At 34.5% G+C, this 20,884-nt stretch overlaps 1 protein-coding gene across 4 annotated transcripts in view; it reads right to left on the reverse strand.

Moving 5' to 3' along the window:
- Positions 1 to 1,285: 1,285 nt before the first annotated feature.
- LOC137634267 (dual serine/threonine and tyrosine protein kinase-like) overlaps positions 1,286 to 20,884 on the reverse strand; it is a 47,959-nt gene continuing 28,360 nt past the window's right edge. The window contains exons 4-16 of one of the 4 annotated variants that reach the window (XR_011042498.1): positions 16,986 to 17,244; positions 15,926 to 16,098; positions 13,502 to 13,733; positions 12,765 to 13,003; positions 12,361 to 12,567; positions 12,000 to 12,183; positions 11,489 to 11,645; positions 10,922 to 11,084; positions 9,506 to 9,589; positions 8,592 to 8,841; positions 8,097 to 8,342; positions 5,339 to 5,473; positions 1,286 to 4,305 (exon numbers count right to left, since the gene is read on the reverse strand). Coding sequence is in view for 3 of the 4 variants with exons in the window: in XM_068366553.1 (XP_068222654.1) it covers positions 4,244 to 4,305; positions 8,097 to 8,342; positions 8,592 to 8,841; positions 9,506 to 9,589; positions 10,922 to 11,084; positions 11,489 to 11,645; positions 12,000 to 12,183; positions 12,361 to 12,567; positions 12,765 to 13,003; positions 13,502 to 13,733; positions 15,926 to 16,098; positions 16,986 to 17,244 (2,256 nt within the window). In the remaining variant the exon portion in view is untranslated. The other 3 variants (XM_068366553.1, XM_068366554.1, XM_068366555.1) reach the window with 3 other exon arrangements.

Here is a 20,884-nt window from a genome sequence, read left to right on the forward strand (position 1 = left end):
AATTCCAGTGTTGAAGGACTTTTCAGTCGGGATCCTGAGATTCCAAATAAGTATATGAAGCTGTCCTTACTGGTGTTATCTTTGCTTTAGCCCCTACTATTTCATCATACTTACTACCGTCAATAGTGACAGTTTCCCAAGAGGACCTTCTGCCAATGGTAGTGCCTCTGCTTTCATGTTTGAAATAAAACTTCACTGGCAGAGAGAATAAAAAAGTCAAGACACTTTCAGTCCAAAAGGGATTTCAAAGTATCGACCACTTAATTCCAGTGAAATGCCTATTATTGTCATCACTCTTAGTTGTAACCAGAAACTGTCATTAGGCTGTCCTTGGAGGGATTAGTAACAACGATTTTACTCCATTCTCTTTGTTGAGGGGGAGGGTAGGAGAGATGGTGCTTGCAGCATTTGCATTCATATACCAAGGCACTTCCCCCAATTTTGGGGGGTAGCCGACATCAAACAAATGAAAGAAAAAGGGGGACCTCTCCTCTCTACGTTCCTCCCAGCCTGACAAGGGACTCGACCGACTTCGGCTGGTACTGCTAGGGTGCCACAGCCCACCCTCCCCTGTTATCCACCACAATTGAAGCTTCATATACTGTACATAAATGGTAATGTGTAAATGGCAATATGAAAAATTAATTTTGCAATGCAATATTAACAATTCTGTTAAATAAGAGAAGGTGGCTTTATACAATTAATCATGCTAAGTCCAATGAATTAAAATATGCTTCATAATCTCAGTCTCATGATGAACCTTCAGCAATAAAAAAAATTCCTGAGTATTTTTACAATACAAATTTCAAATTGCTTTGGGAGGTAAATATGCGTATTTAAAAATTATCTCCATCGTTTGAAATTTAGTTTGACATATATTAACATAGCCTATATCTTTGGTTGTGACAGTTGAAGAAATGTTTTTAATCAATATATACCTGTAAATTCTGGCTGAGAACAGTATATAACTAAAGTAAGTATACTGCTACAATACAGTTCTCACAGTATATGTCAATTTAAAAAATAAAGTTGACAAATTTTAAGGTTCAGCTCTTTGGTATAAAGATAAATTTCAAATATGGAAAAATATAAAATATTGATAATTTGTTGCCTTTAAAATCAAATGCATGCTTTTTATACACAAGTCAAAACACAGTATAGGAATTACAAACATGAATTTAATTTTAATTGTTGGCGACATTCATTATTACTAAGTACAGTTATAATGGAAACTTTGTAAAACAAATTTTTAGACAGCAAAATATGTTATAAGAGAAATTTGGGGGGGGGATAATTATTGAAAATACAGTTTAGACCTGAACTGCACCAAGGTTTTACAGTATTTTAAATTTGATTTTAATCAAAATTATTAACCCTTATACCCCCCAAAGGACGTACTGGTACGTTTCACAAAACTCATCCCTTTACCCCCATGGACGTACCGGTACGTCCTTGCAAAAAAATGCTATTGACATTTTTTTTTTGCATATTTTTGATAATTTTTTGAGAAACTTCGGACATTTTCCAAGAGAATGAGACCAACCTGACCTCTCTATGACAAAAATTAAGGCTGTTAGAGCAATCAAAAACAAATATACTGCAAAATGTGCTTGAAAAAAATAACCCCTGGGGATTAAGAGTTGGAAAGTTCCAAATAGCCTGGGGGTAAAAGGGTTAACAGCAAACAGTAGTTTGTTTCATATATTGCTAATTATTAGCACTACAGTGTTCATTTGTAAATATGGTACACTATACTCTCAAGTATCACATAAAAACTTGAACTATAAGCTAATATAAAACATTGCTCACATTCCCAGAAATATTTTTGAAGTAATTATTGTACATCCTCATCCGAACGGATTAATAATAGATAGTGGTGTTAGCCTGATTATCGTACAATAATTCCAGCTAATTGGTTAGTTTGTAATTTCTTTTGATAGACAATAAATTTAACATACCATCTCTAGATCCCTAAGTTAATAAAAGCCACTAAATCTCTTAAAAAATTCAAATCATTAACAAATACAGATGCCAATATCAAGCCTTAACATTGAAATAAAATAGCCCTTGGGCATAATAGTTTCTAAATACAGCATAAGCAATAAAAAATGTATGGATCAAATGAATCATCATCTATCATATAGTATGTATATCATCTATCACATTATATGTATACTCTGCTGCTAAATATGGCAGTTTATGTATAAATTACAAACCTCTTAATACCGTAAACAAATTTCATAACTGAGATTTAGCAAACAATATCATAACTAGAGTTTTATCCATAGTTACAAATATATATCCAAGAAGAAATCATTTTGTAATTGAAGGAAAATTTCAAACAGAGTTCTGGATTTGGAGAGGTATTTAGAAGGTTATTCAAATTGTTTATAATTTAAAAAACCTATTAGCATGATGCAGTTAAACATGACGACCAAGGCCTATTTCAAGATAATCTTGGCCTGAAATTAGTTTTGAATGCAGAGTTAAAGGGGATGGACAGCAAGGAGGTAAGTCTATAGGGAACAGATGAAAACAACAAAGAAATGTAGTTCAGAGCTTGAGGGTTGTTGAAAGATCTTTTGGTACCATTAACCCTTTTACCCCCAAAGGACGTACTGGTACGTTTCACAAAACTCATCCCTTTACCCCCATGGACGTACCGGTACGTCCTTGCAAAAAAATGCTATAAAAATTATTTTTTTCATATTTTTGATAATTTTTTGAAAATATTCAGGCATTTTCCAAGAGAATGAGACCAACCTGACCTCTCTATGACAAAAATTATGGCTGTTAGAGCAATTTAAAGAATATATACTGCAAAATGTGCTGGGAAAAAAATAACCCCTTGGGGGTTAAGGGCTGGAAATTTCCAAATAGCCTGGAGGTAAAAGGGTTAACAGTGCAAGGCATGCAACAAGACATCCTTCATGTAAGGTTTAAGACATTATCGTAAAGTGTTGCTGAAACCCAGCAGTTTAGTTATTTCCTCTTTTCCAAATACAGTACACTATTTTTGTAACTTACAGTAAACTATTTTTGTAACTTACATCAAACTTCATATAGCCTACTAAGCCACAAATCATATGTATAAAAATATAACTTCCACCATCAATCTGAGAATTCTCTTTGCTTTTAGTTTCTCACAAGTTTTCGGAAGCTGATTAACCGTCATTTTTTCTCTCATTTGCTTTTTTTTCCATTTTTAAAGACTGACTAGCTAAGGCCCTTTAGCCTTCAATGTGTAAAGTACTTTGTTAGGTCAGAAATATTATTATTCTTATCAGATACACTTCCGTGTGTTACAAAATATACCCTTCTTTTGTTAGATTTTAAATAAATCAAATTTATGAAAAGATTAACCTGTACATAAAATGAACTGCCTTTTTTATTCAATCTAAAGGGATTGCAAAATAAACTTACTGTCATAAGTATAAGAAAATGTTAGACTTGTGTAAATACTGTATCACAGATATACAGTACTGAATTTTCAAAATTACCGAAACAATTATATACAGTACTGTTCTCTATATCAATATTGTAAAGCACTTTATTTGGAAAACAACATTATTTCTGGAAGCACTTTTTTTTTTTTTTTTTTTTTGTGTTTGAAATTAAGATGTCACAGACATCCTCATCATGGCAATATGATACGAGACTATGTACTATATAGTCATGGAAAACGTAAGTGCACACCATTTTGATACTATAAATACATTTACAAACTTTTCCCAAAATTATAAACACCAGAGTTTTTAAACTACAGTACAGCTATAAGGCAGGTAGCTTAATTGAGATTGCAAAGGGGTTCATCAGATGAGCAAAAAAAAAAAAGTTAATACTGGGAACTCTATTTTGTACCATTACCAGACTGCTCACCCATCAATCGGAACTTAAAAGCTTCCCCCACAGGTAATTCAGACTCTTGGGGAAGGACAATGGGCCGCTTCCCCGCAACGGACTTACCTCGACCCCTACTCTGGGTAGGGGAAGATGGAAGGGAACCAAAGACATTTTTTAGTTTTTTGGATGCATGACATCACATAAAGGACTACAATAACAAGTAAAAAAAGTACTCTGTAACATAACAGCACCCTTAGATATCAAGGACAACACTGCCAATACCTGTACTCGTACAACAATAGTAGTCTGTTCGTAATACTTTCTAACTAAATACAGCGGCCTACCTACCGACATGTCATAAGATTGTTGGAGGACAAGAGGTGGGCGCTTCTACCCAGCATCAGAGTGTGCCATTGAGGCTGTACTGGTGAATACTGTCCAACTGAGATGAATTTCCCCGTGCTGTTGAGAGTTTAGTAATATTAATGGAAAAAGTACTTGAAGCAAGTTATACATTTTACCTTAAGACATTCTACAAGTATAGCAGCTACATCATTTTCAATATTCTACTGCTACAACTACAATACCTTTTCCTAAGATCTATAATACAAAACGTTTCATATTGCTATATCCTGCTATTGAACTACAGTACTGTACTGCTGATGTTAGTTTGACTAAAACTTATGTACGTGTATACCTCTGACCACATTTAGACCATATGAAATCATAGATACAATAATCGAGTTCTGCTTGACTGTAAATAAAAGAAATTTAAAATATCCAGTAAAGGATACTAAACATATGACTTCACTGAACACTGTAAATGGCTGTACAAAACGGAATAACGGCCCAAAGTTATATTAACGGAAATAATAGCTAGTTTCCCATGCATTTACTGAAAGTAAAAGCTCCAATGATTTTCTTTTAACAACAAAGACAAAAAATATATATAGAATTTAATAACTACTTTAAACTACATTTAAGGGAGAACATTTGGTATTAGTACACAAGTACCATAGGTAGAGCAGATCACTCTCTCATTAATATTGTGCCAATATAAAACTGACCAGCGGAAAAAAAGGAATATGGTACTCGCAAAATGAAAAGAATCTAATTGTCTAGTCTGATTCATATATTCATTAATGTTTTTTCTTTATCAGAAATAGGCACTAGAGGTTTCAAGTCTTCCTAAAACTTTTCTATTCATGTTGATAGGGTTGAACCAATTCTAACTTCACTGTGACTGAGAAAGGATACTAGTAATTTTTTTTTTTTCTATAAACATGATCAAAATATTTAGAAATAGCTGCTCACCACCATTCTTAATTAGAGCCAAGAGACTGTGAATTAGCAAATATGATAAGGAAATTCCAAAAGTAAAACTACCCTCTAGTATTCTGCATATGAACTTGCCCACATTCAAAATAACTAAAAACTACATATACAGTACCAAAGGACATAAAAAATAACATGCATTTAAATATAACAGACGCACAAGTTCACACTAAGCAATTTATATCGATGGATCCAATTCTTCATTAGGGGTGAGATTTTCTGATACCTTTCCAAAGCTGCAATTACTATGACTAGATCGCACGAAGATATTCCTATTAGTGCGTGCATAGCATCACTGAAAGCAATTATCTTCAATAAATCCAATACTGTATTGTAATTATCATCATATCAAAAGGAATACTGTAACATGCATGTAATTTTGAATCGTCTTGAAATTAAGTCACTCATTTGACCCATATATACGGTATGTGTGATCGAATCACCTCTAAGTACAGATGGTAGTCACTAGTAATTCAAAAAATTTTGTGTGAATGCTCAAAATATAATCAACAATGAACATGAAATTTGGAAACAATAAAACATTAAATTATGTCAATCTGTGGCATTCTCAATTAATCCAATTTTAAAATATAAATAAATACTGATTTAATAAATAAGATTTCAACTTCATCAATAAAAACTACTGCGACAAGCCGGACCTGTGAGAAATAAGCAAGTTATCTCAATGAGCTCCTTGAAGGGATTAATAACAATATCAGATTGAGAGATGTCTGACCAACGCAAGTGCTGAGGAGGAATGAGAATGGGGGGTGGGGAGATGTAGGGGTAGAGAGAGGGGGGATGTTGATGAAGGAGAGGTCTAATTGGTGAGGGATCTATGGTAGGGGTTCAATCACGCCCCAGTTTTCTATACCGACACTCAAAGAGTGAGCGAGCTAGGTTTATTCCTGGCATTCCATGCATCTCTTTTTTTTTTTTTTTTCTCTGGTATATACAGCAATAACTATGCCTTAGAAATGGTGCTAAAGGAGCATTTCACTGGGCGACACAGCTTCCTCCCCCAGAAATAGATTTTTCCTTCATCAAAATCCCTTATTTGAGTTAACATTAGGTTATTAACATATTCAAAAGTAGCAACTTCAGTGTGACTGATGATATATGGCAATACTGTACAAAGAGAAGACGTAGATTAAAGGTGGTGTTAAATCTAAAAACATCTGGACTTGAAGCAACCAAAAACACCCAGGTTCATACGTAAGACTTCCAAATCTGACATTATTTATCCTACATTGTAGTACCTGGAATACTGATAATTCATATTCAAACAGAATTTTAACTCCAACAATTTAATAATGAAAAAATTTATGGTTATTAAAAACTTAAGCATTAAAAAGCTTGCCTGTTCAAATATAACACTGAGGCTACTTCCTGCACACTTAATTCATCACAAGGCTGGGGGTTACGTGTACTCATGATGTGTGTGATATTTTCATTTACTGTAGACTGAAACTAAATCTATAGTAATATAGTTTATGTTAAATCATGTTTTGTATAATTTTTTAAAAAAAATTCTAAGCATTAACATATCTTTTCCAAAATGTAATGTACAATTATGATACTCCAGTCAATTTATTTCCCTCATACATTATCCCTTCTACACCCAATGGACGTACTGGTACATTTCACAAAACTCATCCCTTAACCCCCATGGACGTACCTGTACGTTGTTGCAAAAAGCTGCTACTGTATTTGCATTTTTTTTTTTCACATTTTTGATAACTTTAAGAGAAACTAAAGACATTTTCCAAAATAATGAGACCAACCTGACCTCTCTAAGACAAAAATTAAGACTGTTGGAGCAATTTAAAAAATATATAAGGCAAAATGTGCTTGAAAAAATAAAACGCCTTGGGGGTTAAGGGTTGGAAAGTTCCAAATAGCCTGGGGGTAAAAGGGTTAATCTTATACTGGGTACAATGTTTACATACATTGCTATTAGGCCCTATTGCAAAATTTTCCTGAGTAAGATTAGAAGGAGCAAGCTTTTAAAATTTTGGAACATCTGACAACTTTTGAGAAGATTGATATCATATATAAAGAAGAGAAGAGGTTAAAAACATAAACAAAAGCAAAAATATCTTCTATTATTAAATTTAGGCTAAATAAATAAATTTAAGCAGGTATAAATCAGTGGCATAAGAGATCATCTCTCCAGACCGACACAAATGAAACCACTACTTTACAGTAATAAGCAGATAACGATAAAAAGATGTTCTCTTTCTTATTTGATATTTGTCTGTATTGGCAATTATTTGATTTAACCACAATATCAGTGTCTTGGATGCCAAGAAACTATAAACAGTTTAATATACAAAAAACAAATTCTAAGGCAAAGCTTACTAAAACAGTTCTACTTGATCGAGCAACCATAAAATCAATGCATGAGGCAAGAGGTACTGTACACTAATGTATAGGCAGATTTCTAAGTTTACTAAGTTCCCACTTGAAATACCTGAAGCCTACTGTTAAGGAAAACTAAGTCAAGTATTTTGGAACATTTCAGAAATATCACAAACAAACCAGAATCTCGATAAGGCTTTCCAGATATCAGCATCATACACTTGCATAAACTGATGAATTTTAAATAATTTGTATACAGTGGACTTTATATATAAGTATTGTTATTATCCTCCTAAATTTTAAGACATCTACTGACAAATTTCTTCAGGCCACTGAAAATGGAAAAATAATTTTTTTTATGTACCACATCTATAAAAAAAACGACAGGGCTTATATGACAGTAATGTTTCAATTTGTATAACACTGACGACGGTTACTCTCATAAAGTACAAAAGTTATATGAACCTGGAAAACATTTCATCCAAAATTAAAAATGACGCAGGTAGCAATTTTATACAGAGAACCTTAAGATATTAGCAGGTACCAACAGTACTAACCTATATAGCCGCAATGCTCGGTAGCATCAACAGCAGAATCAACTTTGCTATCATCCTCGACACTATCTTCAACCACTTCTTCCTTTATCTCCTGTTGCTGCTTTTTAGCAAAGCTGTCCATCATTCCTATTAACCTAGGCTCGACGTCTCCTAACAGCGGACGTTTAAATGGATCGCCTGCCCAACATTCTTGCATCAGTTCCCAGCACGTGTCATCAAACTGCTTGAGACGTTCAGGTCTTGCTCCTAAAATTAGAGAGTATAATAGGAAAATATAGTTCATCATACAAATGATATAGGGACTATAAATAAATCAAATATATCTTACATAATATCTTACATAATATTTTACAGTGAATAACTTTCAAATTCAAATTTCAAATTTTAATAAATATTCTTACAGGGATTAAACAAAATGTAGAATAAATCTAAGGGCAATTGGGACATACAAAGAGCTTTCTAGTTAGTAAACATGAAACAAAAGTTGGAATCTACCTTTCTTAACACATGTCCATAGCTGATCCTTTGACTGGCACTGTTCAAAGATTAGTGGAAGCCGAACGTGTCCAGCGCAAATGTACCAAAACAAAATGCCAAATGCATACACATCAACACTGTTGTCATAATGACCAGTAAATAATTCTGGGGCCATGTGAATTGGTGTACCAACAATACTCCCAGACATCATGGCTTCCGGTTTGCAAAACCCTAAATCCGTTAATTTGGCTCGGTTACCTCTGTCAAGCTGGAAAAAGAATTTTCAATACTTCCTTTAACATAATTACAGCAAGAATATTTGATAGGAATTATATTTCAAACAAATCATAAATACAATAGAGTCTTTTGAATAAATAATATAATCAGACATCTCTTATCATGATAATTCAAGGATATTATACTATTTCTATAGTTGCATATTAATTATGTAAAATATTTTGAGGTCATGAAGTAGGCACTTCTGAACAAATAAAATTTTATTTTGAAAGGAAAGATTCATGGAGATAATTCAAATTCATTAAGACGCTGGTTGAAAATAATGACATTACACTGGACAATACAGTATTTTAAAGGAAAGACATGTTTAACCCTTTTACCACCAAAAGGACATACTGGTACATTTCACAAAACTCATCCCTTTACCCCCATGGACATGCTGGTACGTCCTTGCAAAAAAAACTGCTATTTACATTTTTTTTTGCACATTTTTGATAATTTTTTGAGAAACTTCAGGCATTTTCCAAGAGAATAAGACCAACCTGACCTCTCTATGACAAAAATTAAGGCTGTTAGAGCAATTTAAAAAAAATATACTGCAAAATGTGCTTGAAAAAAAATAACCCCTGGGGTTAAGGGTTGGAAAGTTCCAAATAGCCTGGGGGTAAAAGGGTTAATAAAGAAGTTATACTTACCAACACATTTTTTAATTTAATATCTCTATGTACTAGGCCCTGTGAATGCAAAAATCGAATCCCCTGCGTAACATCAAGAGATATCTGTGGAGAAATTTATGCAAAAACTTATTACAGTAATAGTATACCATAGTAAATAAATGTAGGTGAAGAAAGATATAAGAAATACAGCATTACATTTATTGAAGCCAATCAACAAAAGTTCAGCATAAAAAAAGACATCACAATGCTCCTGAATACCCATGTGTAGATCTAAATTGGGGACCAGCTTGTAGCCACTTTTAAAAGGCCACATTATTATTTAATTTAATTTTATTTTATTTCCTGTTTTTTTTTTTTTAACTTTTGCGAATTGTATTAAAAATTTGTAATAATTCTTGTATCGTTTCCTTACTCATAATTAAGTACATACTGCAGTTACTTTTCTATATCTGTTGTTAATTTTTTTCTGATTAAAAAAAATGGAGATACAAACAGTCCTCAACTTGCAAACACAAATCCAACTGAAATCGTATATCTCAGATATCAATAGTTCATAATGAAAAACTGTAATCAAGCAGTAATCTTGAACTGCGTAGCTTGTAAACCTGGTAGGAAGAACCTTATTGGGCGTTAATTATCTTTCTTTTATTTAAGTCAACCATAAGGTGTTCATTGGTTAATGAAATGAGGCAGTAAGCAAGACAAGTGAACCATATGGTGTTGTGTTCATTGGTTAATGATATAAGGCAGTAAGGAAGACAAAATTTGCAATGGGAAATGAGACTATTTGTCGACTTATGCAGGTGAAAATCATAGACATGGGAGTAAGGTGAACCCTATCCTAAGGCAAATTTTAACAAAATTTGACTTTCAAACTACTACTTCTTTGTCTACATCTTTTCCCACTTCTACGTGGAGTCGATGTTTCTGGTCAGCTTTCTCCATCTACCTCTGTCCCACACTTCATCACCAGTTAATTGGACAGTTTTCAAAGCTATGGTTAGGCAAAATTGGACAGTTTTCAAAGCTATGGTTAGGCAAAATTGGACAGTTTTCAAAGCTATGGTTAGGCAAAATTGGACAGTTTTCAAAGCTATGGTTAGGCAAAATTGGACAGTTTTCAAAGCTATGGTTAGGCAAAATTGGACAGTTTTCAAAGCTATGGTTAGGCAAAATTGGACAGTTTTCAAAGCTATGGTTAGGCAAAATTGGACAGTTTTCAAAGCTATGGTTAGGCAAAATTGGACAGTTTTCAAAGCTAAACCCTTTGATCGAAAGTCATCCTTGATACCGTACACCTTCGCTTTGGTCTCCTCCTCGTTCCCTTTCAAACAATTCAACTTAAAAACATGTTCTTGAAACCTATTAGGTTTTAAGTTGAGGACTTTTTGTACCTGTACCTATATTCTAAAGGATTGCTAAGAAGTACTGTACCTGCAATCTGACCAGCCAATCAAGACCATGCTTGATGGCAGAGTATAAATCTCTTGTTAACCTGTCCATAATAAGAAGGACGGCCGGTGTTTCTCCCTGCCCGTAAGTGTGATCGATGACACTCCCACGTAAAGCTACAATTCTTTCATGCTCAGGTACACTTCTGTTAAAAGTAGATCATAAATAAAAAAAGAATTATTACTTTGTACTGAACACTACTGCATATGAAGCTGCAGTTCTAATGCCATTAAAATTATACAACAAAGTCAACTTACCAAAAGCTAGTAAATATTAAATAATGTCAATCTACCAAATACTAGTACGTAGAAGAAATGTAAATCTTCAAAAGCTGATAAATTTGAAATAAGATATCAACCCAAAAATGCAAACTTTTTTAATGTCTACCTTCTAGACCTAATATACATAAACATAAGTGCTATTTTAGTCAAGTTTTTAAATATGAAATAAGCTAAACTTAATAAAAGTTGTCCAGACTTCCAAGATTTATTCTGATTTCTTAATAATGAAAATGAAACATTTAAAACAGGAGAATTTATTAAATCTCACCGAGTATAATGAAATTCCATTGCTAAATCATTCCAATGTTTTTCATCCAGTGGAACGAGAGATTTGACGGCACACGGACGAAAACCTCCCCAAGATTCACATCCATAAACCACACCATACTGTCCCCTTCCCAGCTCTCTGTCTAATCTTGGCATACCTGCAGAATTTGAAATCCTGTACTATACTGTAATTTAAACACGTATTATGCCATGCTAATGACATGAATAACAATGACAATTATAATTACAAATTATTTGTGGTAATACAGAACATGTACGCATGCAAACAATAACAAATAATCCTTTAAAACGACATACATAAAAAGTCTGATAGCAGAGATATCTAAATACAGTACTGTACTGTATGCAGTAACTTGCATAAAGGCTATTGTGTACTTATCAAAGCTTATACAACTAGCTAAACTAAGTTTTTTTTTCAAACTTTCACATCAAAATGCACTCTAACATTACTTTTTAAAAATACCTGTAAAGAATAAAGAATTCTCACATACCAAAAAGAATCATATCTCTGAGAGAAGTTGACTCCAACGAGAGTCTAGCAAGCTTTGGAGCATCCACCTTTTTTATTCTGGTTTGCTGCTCTTCTGTTTTTTCCAGACGACAGGTCAATTGAGCTTCAAGTTGCTTGAGACTTCCAAGAAAAGAATCGTGACTACTTTTTAATCTTTCCCTGAACTGTAAAAGATTTTTTTTTAGAAGCATTAATGTTACTTTTCTTACACCGCTGAAGCTTACAATTACACGTGTACACAAGACTTGCATTATAATCTAAATTATCTACCATAAACCTCAGCTAAATGTGACTACAGTATTCCATGACATTTATTAATGCCTGTAATACATAATGCTGACCTGTGCACAAATACTTTTCGTTAGCTTGGTCTCCGAAAGACTGGTGATCATGTCTGCCGCAACTCTTCTTTTCCATTCGGAATCTATGCAAGGTGGCGTTCTCCCAGGCATTGCTGCTACTAGTTGTTTCATTTTCTCCCACAGTGATCTCAAGACAGATGAAGATGTTGTTACTGTAACTTCTACTTCATATGCTGCATTCACAATCTGTTAAATTGAGTAGTGGCTACAAAACTAGAATAAAACTCTTTCAGTATTGTTATGCATTTCCTAACAGTTGATGATAATACAATACCAAAAGATGCTTCAAATAAATTAGTCATTTGAATAAATAAACTAAAGGGCTAGTAATTCAATTATTAAATAAGCACAGTACCCAAAAAATAAAATAAAAAAAGGATCACCTGTTTCAATGCGTCCCCTATGTGGGGATTCTCTCCACAAGCTCTGCAGTCTTTCTCTAAACTTTCGAGGCAGCGTTGTAAGGTGCCCAAGTAAGAGTCACGCATAACATCAACACGGTCAACCAACTGACGTCCTACTTCGGCATTCAGTGATCCAACGACTAGTTCCTGAATTTCTCCCGTGCATATGCGAACTTCTCTCGAGCAAACAACCTCATTTAATGATGCGTTATCGACTTCTGTATTTGGAAAATTATATTCAATTTGCAAATGATGCGACCAAAAAAATCAGATATGAAATACAACACTACTGTACTGTACAAGGAGTTATATGTTCTCCCTAACAATACTGTACTTCTAAACTTATCATTATACTGTACAGTAAGGAAAATATTATATAAATTCCCATTAAGCACTGGCTAAAAATGTAACTCCGTATCAGAAAGATAAATTCTTATATTTAAAATAGAATATATTGGTTTATTTCTTTTATTATATTATCAAGCTGTAGTGTAACCAGTCCAATAGATAAGAGATACCCAAATGAAAATATTCTAACAATACCAGCTAATCCAGTAAACTACTCAAATCAGTTCCTATCATTGCGAGTGATCTCTTAAGATTCATTATATAAAATAAGATGAATACTGTACTTATCGAATACAGTACTTATTACAGTGAGACTTGAAGAAACCTAATTACATTAACATTAAGAAATAAAAAGAAAAATTATCTACCTTTAAACTCATAGTTAGCGGCTCTTTCCAACAGACCATCCCTCATTTTCTCGATGGTGTCTAGAATCACATTACGAATTTCATCTTGTTTGCTCGAAGCAATTTCCATTAGACTTTCATAGAGCTCGGCTTCCTTTTCTCGAGCATAGCTTATTCTTCTCGGGGTGATCTGAATTTCCCTAGCCATGTCGAAGGCGTAAAGAATGAACTTCCGCATACATCGGTTGTGACCCTGAGAAGGGTGGTATAACAAACATGATGTTATTTTTTTATATCCTTAATGATAAAATTTTTTTTTTTAAAACAAATCATTAATCATAGTAATTTACCTATTAATAAAATGTACTTTTTTGCATTTAATACTACACACTACACACAATAAATTACTGTATAGACATACAGTAAAAGAATTTTGTGTTGTACAAAAATCTAAAATCTTATACAGTGACTTCACATTTATTATCACAACCATAATAAGATGAAATAACAAGTAAGTCTTCCAAGGTTTAAACTTAATGTAATACTGTACAGCACAAATCTTCCAGCTATGTAATACAGTATACAGTAGTACTAAACATCATGTAGAATAACAAATTTAAATGGTTGATTTAGAAACTGAAAAAAAAAACAATAAAATAAGCAAGGTTGAATGTCATGTTGAATGGAGAGTTACTTGAAGAGGTGGATCAGTTTAAGTACTTGGGGTCTGTTGTTGCAGAAAATGGTGGAGTGGAAGCAGATGTACGTCAGAGAGTGAATGAAGGTTGCAAAGTGTTGGGGGCAGTTAAGGGAGTAGTAAAAAATAGAGGGTTGGGCATGAATGTAAAGAGAGTTCGATATGAGAAAGTGATTGTACCAACTGTGATGTATGGATCGGAGTTGTGGGGAATGAAAGTGACGGAGAGACAGAAATTGAATGTTTTTGAGATGAAGTGTTTAAGGAGTATGGCTGGTGTATCTCGAGTAGATAGGGTTAGGAACGAAGTGGTGAGAGTGAGAACGGGTGTAAGAAATGAGTTAGCAGCTAGAGTGGATATGTGTTGAGGTGGTTTGGCCATGTTGAGAGATTGGAAAATGGCTGTCTGCTAAAGAAAGTGATGAATGCAAGAGTTGATGGGAGAAGTACAAGAGGAAGGCCAAGGTTTGGGTGGATGGATGGTGTGAAGAAAGCTCTGGGTGATAGGAGGATAGATGTGAGAGAGGCAAGAGAGCGTGCTAGAAATAGGAATGAATGGCGAGCGATTGTGACACAGTTCTGGTAGGCCCTGCTGCTGCCTCCAATGCCTTAGATGACCGCGGAGGTAGCAGCAATAGGGGATTCAGCATTATGAAGCTTCATCTGTGGTGGATAATGTGGGAGGGTGGGCTAGAGGAACGTAGAGAGTAGAGGTCCCCTTTTTGTTTTTAGATGTCGGCTACCCCCTAAAATTGGGGGAAGTGCCTTGGTATATGTATGTATGTATATTGATTATAGGGACAAATAATCTACAACATATCTATCTAGTTTTACATCCTATTCATCCCTTTATTATTTGAATCTTTCATCATAGAGTTCAATTTAACAACAGAATCGATGTTTTTGTCAATAACTCAATTAAAACCTTCCTTACTTATCTTCTACATAATTGATAGATTTCAGCTAGATCAGTCTAAATGAATGACAACTGTAAAGGGATTTTGATGTAGGAAAAATCTATTTTTGGGTTCGAGCCATGTCGTCCTGATGGAAGTTCCCTTCGGCTGCTCCCTACTGTATATTTCTGCGAGTGATATTACAAGAGAATTACCGTCGGGTATCATGGGGTTCCAGCCCCCAGAACAATTATCTGTAGCCTTCTGGAATCATTCTATAAGTTGTAGAGGTTGTGTAGTAACTGCAAGTGATGGTATAGCCAGTAATTTCAGCCCTCTCGAAACTCTTTAAACTTACGCCCTTTCTTTCTATATAGATTACGATGTTTATAATATTTACTACAGGGCCAGACTCCCAATGCATCTGTCACACTGACTGACTACTGTATTAGCTTACTCTTATTTTGTAATCTATAGAAACACAAGATAGGTGTTAAGATTCCTGCCGTTAAATCTACACTTCCCAATTATCATTATTATTATTACTGTACTAGCTAAGCTACAACCCTAGTTAGAAAAGCATGATGCTACAAGCCTAAGGGCTCTCACGGGGAAAAATAGCCCACTGAGGAAAGACAAGGAAATAAATAAACTACAAGATGAGTAATAACAATTAAAATAAAATATTTTAAGATGATTAACAAAATTAAATTAGATTTATCATATTTAAACTATAAAAGCTTCATAAAAACAAGAGGAAGAGAAATAAGATAGAATAGCATGCCCGAGTGTACCCTCAAGCAAGGGTCTAGAAGAGTCAGAGAGTACTAGTGGCAATCAAAATACGGTTACCTGATTGAGGAGCGTTGCTGCATGAATGAGGTGAGCCTGTAGAGTCATTCTCATATAGGGCACAACATTGCAAAAGGCATCGAAACTCTCGATGAGTTCGCTGTCTACGCGGTAACTGTGTTCCACCAATCGGCAACGGAACTTCTTGGGTGTGGGCGTCATGGTGAGGTATCCTTAAAAACAGAAGTAAGGTTACTTCAAACTCTAATGTAGCTGTGAAAAGTTCTAATACAGAACAAGAAATTTAAGAAATGCTTTGTACAGTATAGTAAAAACACATACAATATTCATAAAAAAGGTAAATGAACTGCTTTTGTTCAATTGAAAGCTTTGTATACAATAGGTACTTCACATAAATCAACATAAGGCTGCATGATAATATGAAACCCAGTATAAATATCTCAAAAGTAGAAAAGACTATAACATACCCAAAATATTTTGCAAACAATGCTGATATATATGAATAAAAAAGTATTCATGAAGTAAAAATTATATATTACCAAGTAAAACATACCCAAAGAGATTTTGCTGACAATGCTGATATGATTAAAAAGAGGCATTACTTATAAGTAAAAAAAAAAATATAAAAGTGATAAACAGACATATGGTCTTCATGCACATCTTGATAATGCAGGCCTGGCAGACATAGAAACAGGAATGAGACATCATCTCCTCCTACGCCTTTCGACGCAAAGGGCCTCGGTTAGATTTCGCCAGTCGTCTCTATCATGAGCTTTTTAATCAGTGTTTCTCCATTCATCATCTACTTCAAGCTTCATAGTCCCCAGCCATGTAGGCCTGGGTTTCCTTTCCTAGTGCCTTGTGAAGCCCAGTTAAAAGTTTGGTGAACTAATCTTTCTTGGGGAGTGCAAAGAGCATGCCTAACCCATCTTTGTCAATAAGGGAGTAATAACTGAATACAAGTATGAGGCATGTAGTAAAAAAAAGAAGGGACTTCCATCCCACAACTTTGTCAATATGGGAGTAATAAATAAAAAGTATCTAATAGTGACAAAGGTACCAATGTTCTCTCTATAATAAAAGAGTATACATAACCTACCCAAATCATCACAGAGTGTTCGGAAGAGTTGTACAGGGACATGAGGAAGAGATCTGATTTGTGATCCTGAGGGGGACGGATGATGGTGCGTCTGCTCCGGCCGGACGGGCGAAGGCAAGACCCTTAGCTTACAGAGGATGTCGTGCTGCTCCGACTCTGGAAGATCGTCGCTGAAGGTTTCAGGTAGTTGTGGGACTCGAATAAATAAGACGGCGAGGTTAGGATCTAGTCTACGAAGCTCGCGTAGTTCATTCTTTTCCTGGAAAAAAAAAGGAAATTAAAATTCTATTGTAGATGCTCAAATAAGCAAGATTTTATACAAACATGAAGTCAGCTTAAACTAATGTCAAACTAACGACAATCATCTATTCCCTATTAAATGTGAGAATGTTCATAAATCAAAAAAGAATGATAAAAACAATTAATGGCCAAATAATCCAAGAGGGGCAACAAATAACTGGGTAGTGCCAAAGCCTCTGTACCATGGTCTTCCACTGTCTTGAGTTAGAGTTCTCTTGCTTGAGGGTACAGGCGGGCACACTAATTTATCTAATTTCTCTTTCACTTGTTTCATTAAAGTTTTTATAGTTTATATAGGAGATATATATTTCAATGTTACTCTTCTTAAAATATTCTATTTTCCTTGTTTCCTTTCCTTACTGGGCTATTTTCCCCGTTGGAGCCCCTGGGCTTATAGCATTCTGCTTTTCCAACTAGGGTTGAAGCTTAGCAATTAATAATAATAAAGAGATTACAGTTTACTGTATGAAATAGACTACAGTATATGGAACACTGCCCGATTTATTGGATACAGAACATGCCCTTGATTCCTTGTTCTATACAATAAAATGATTCAGGAAAAAAGTTCCTGTTCCTTTCTAAAAAATATCCTGAATCATTAATGAAGCCCTGAAATTACAGTACAGTGTAGCATTCTCAAATATAATTTACTTATGTGAACCTTTACAAACTAATTTTTTTTCCTTGGAAATTTTTAATTGTACCAAATTAAGCATAAAATAAAAAAAATCAACGTCTTTTCAACAAATCATAAGCCTCCATTGTCTTTACTGTTGTCATTTGTTTTCTAATTTTGTGAAATATAAGAATGTATTGTTTAGAAACTCTCATTTGATTTTCTTAAGAGTATAAAGAATATGAATTTTGATTAGCCACAGAATACAAACACAGTACATTAATTAATACCAAAATAAAAATGTCAAGCAACCACAGAATATAGATGTTAATTCAATAAACAACATACTTGTTAATTAACTACAAAATATAAATTTTCAATAACCAAAGAACATATATTTTACTAAACCGGTATGTCGAACATATTTTGAGATTTTTTTCTGCACTGTGTGACGAGCCGAAAGAAGGTTGTGACCAAAGTATGAAAGCAACTGAGTAAATTTATTATAGAACACTCCTTTATATACAAAAGCTCAAAGCAACAAGAAATTTCATGTTAAAAAAACAGACACTGTTACAGAGGAGAAAAGCAGTTTCCTTTTTTAATTCCTTTTGTGAAGCTTTGAGAAAGTTTTCAAAAAGTAGACAATGAAAAATCATGGGATCTTTCTAGTGTTTGTAGTTTTGTATGGAAAAGTTTGTACGATCGTGGAAACACGGTTGGTACACCTGATAAACAAAATTTGATGTAATTTAGTTTGGTAAAAAGTAAGTAAAGGAAAAGTAGAAACCGACTTGTGTATTTAAATTTACCTCTTTATACTTTGATAAGAATTATGCTATCTAAGAACAAATTGTTTAAATATATAGTAAGACAGCTCTCAGAAGGATATTGGGAGTTAAATGACAGGACAGGATTCGAAAGAAACTATAAGAGATTACTCGAGTGCCATATGTGGATGAGATCATGGTGAGGGGTAGATAGAGATGGTTTGGGCATGCTCTCCGCACTTCACCAAACACTTAAATGGGCTCTAGAAGAGTTGAAAGACCCATGCCTACATGGCCGAGGGATAAGAAGCACGAAGGATGAGATCATGGTGAGGGGTAGATGGAGATGGTTTGGGCATGGCTCTTCGAACTGCACCAAACACTTAAATGGGCTCTAGAAGAATTGAAAAACCCAGGCCTACATGGCCGAGGGATAAGCACGAAGGATGAGATCATGGTGAGGGGTAGATGGAGATGGTTTGGGCATGACTCTTCGAATTTCACCAAACACTTAAATGGGCTCTAGAAGAATTGAAAGACCCAGGCCTACATGGCCGAGGCGTAAGAGGAGATTATGAGAAGCATGTAGGATGATGAATGGAGAAGTGTTGATTTAAAAGCTCAAGATAGAGACGACTGGCGGAATCTAACCTAGGCCCTTTGCGAATATAGGCGTAGGAGAGGATTATGATGATGAAGATAGTCTACAACAGTTGAAAGACCCAGGCCTACATGGCCGAGGCGTAAGAGGAGATTATGATGATGATAGTTTGAAAATTTGTGTTAAGTTAAAAAATACATCAAAGGTTCCCTGTACTCTTACGGATATTATATGAAATATCTATACATATTTCGAGTACAATTTACATCAGACTGGATCAGTAACAATTTTGTATAGGCGTTAACAACATCAAAAGGCCTATTTGAACATTAGGGAAACATCGATTCTTGTTCCTTATATATTTATGCAGAGACACGATTCTGACCGACTTCTATAACGGAAATGACAACTTTAAGCCTATTGATAAGGACTTATAGGCTTCCGGCTTCTATTGGATCCTTCTTTTGCTTCGTTTCAAGTGAAAAGTATTAACAGGTTAGCAACTAAACTCAACAGGAGCAACTCTTCTAAAGGACACTCCAAAATCAAACCATTGTTCTCTAGTCTTGGGTAGTGCCATAGCCTCCGTACCATGGCCTTCCACTGTCTTGGGTTAAGAGTTCTCTTCCTTGAGGGTACATTCGGGCACGTTATTCTATTAAATTTCTCTTCCTCCTGTTTTGTTGTTTTTATTGTTTATTCAGGAAATTTGTATTTTAATGTTATTGTTCTTGAAATTGTCTATTTCTTTCCTCACTGGGCTATTTTCCCTGTTAGAGCCCCTGGGCTTATAGCATTCTGCTTTTCCAACTAGGGTTGTAGCTTAGCAAATAATAATAATAATAATAATAATAATAATAATAATAATAATACCTACGCCATGTGTGGCAGTCTTATTTTGCTCTTCACTGCGTACATGTAATTCGATATATTTTTCAACCTTTTGCTCGACCTTGACCTTGCCCTTTGACCTTAATATGTATTGATTGGCGCGGATTTTCATACACTCAAATATGCGAAGTCTCTGTGACAACGATGTCCAAACTTATGGCTTATTACGTGAATTGGACATTTTGCTTGACCGTGACCTTGACCTTCTAAAATATAATAATTTTCAGCTTTTTACACAAGTTAATCCCTGAAAATGTTCAGCTTTTTACATAAGTAATTCCCTGAAAGTTTTATTACTCTACGATTAAAATTGTGGCCACGAAGCTGTTCAAAGAAACACACACCCACAGGGGGTAAAACATAACCTTCCAACTTCGTTGGCGGAGGTGGTGGTAGTAGTAGTAGTAGTAGTAGTAGTAGTAGTAGTAGTATAACCATTCTTCAGATCGTCCCCTCCCCATCATTAACCAAATCACTTCCCAAACAAACCGCGAATCCAAGCCATTAAAACACACACGTAATCAAATCTCACATGTCTGAGTTCTCTTCGATTATATAGGTAAAAATCTCTACTTTTAATTACCAGTTTCAAATTCCGTGTGAAAACCGACACCATTTGTCTACAAAAGAGGTTTCTCTGGCTAACTTAACTCATTCTTTTTTTCAGTCGCTATTTTCACTACGACTAAAAATACTAATTGTAATAATTATTATTATCATT

This window comes from Palaemon carinicauda, chromosome 44 (genome assembly GCF_036898095.1).
Source record: "Palaemon carinicauda isolate YSFRI2023 chromosome 44, ASM3689809v2, whole genome shotgun sequence".
Taxonomy (NCBI): Eukaryota; Metazoa; Arthropoda; class Malacostraca; order Decapoda; family Palaemonidae; genus Palaemon; species Palaemon carinicauda.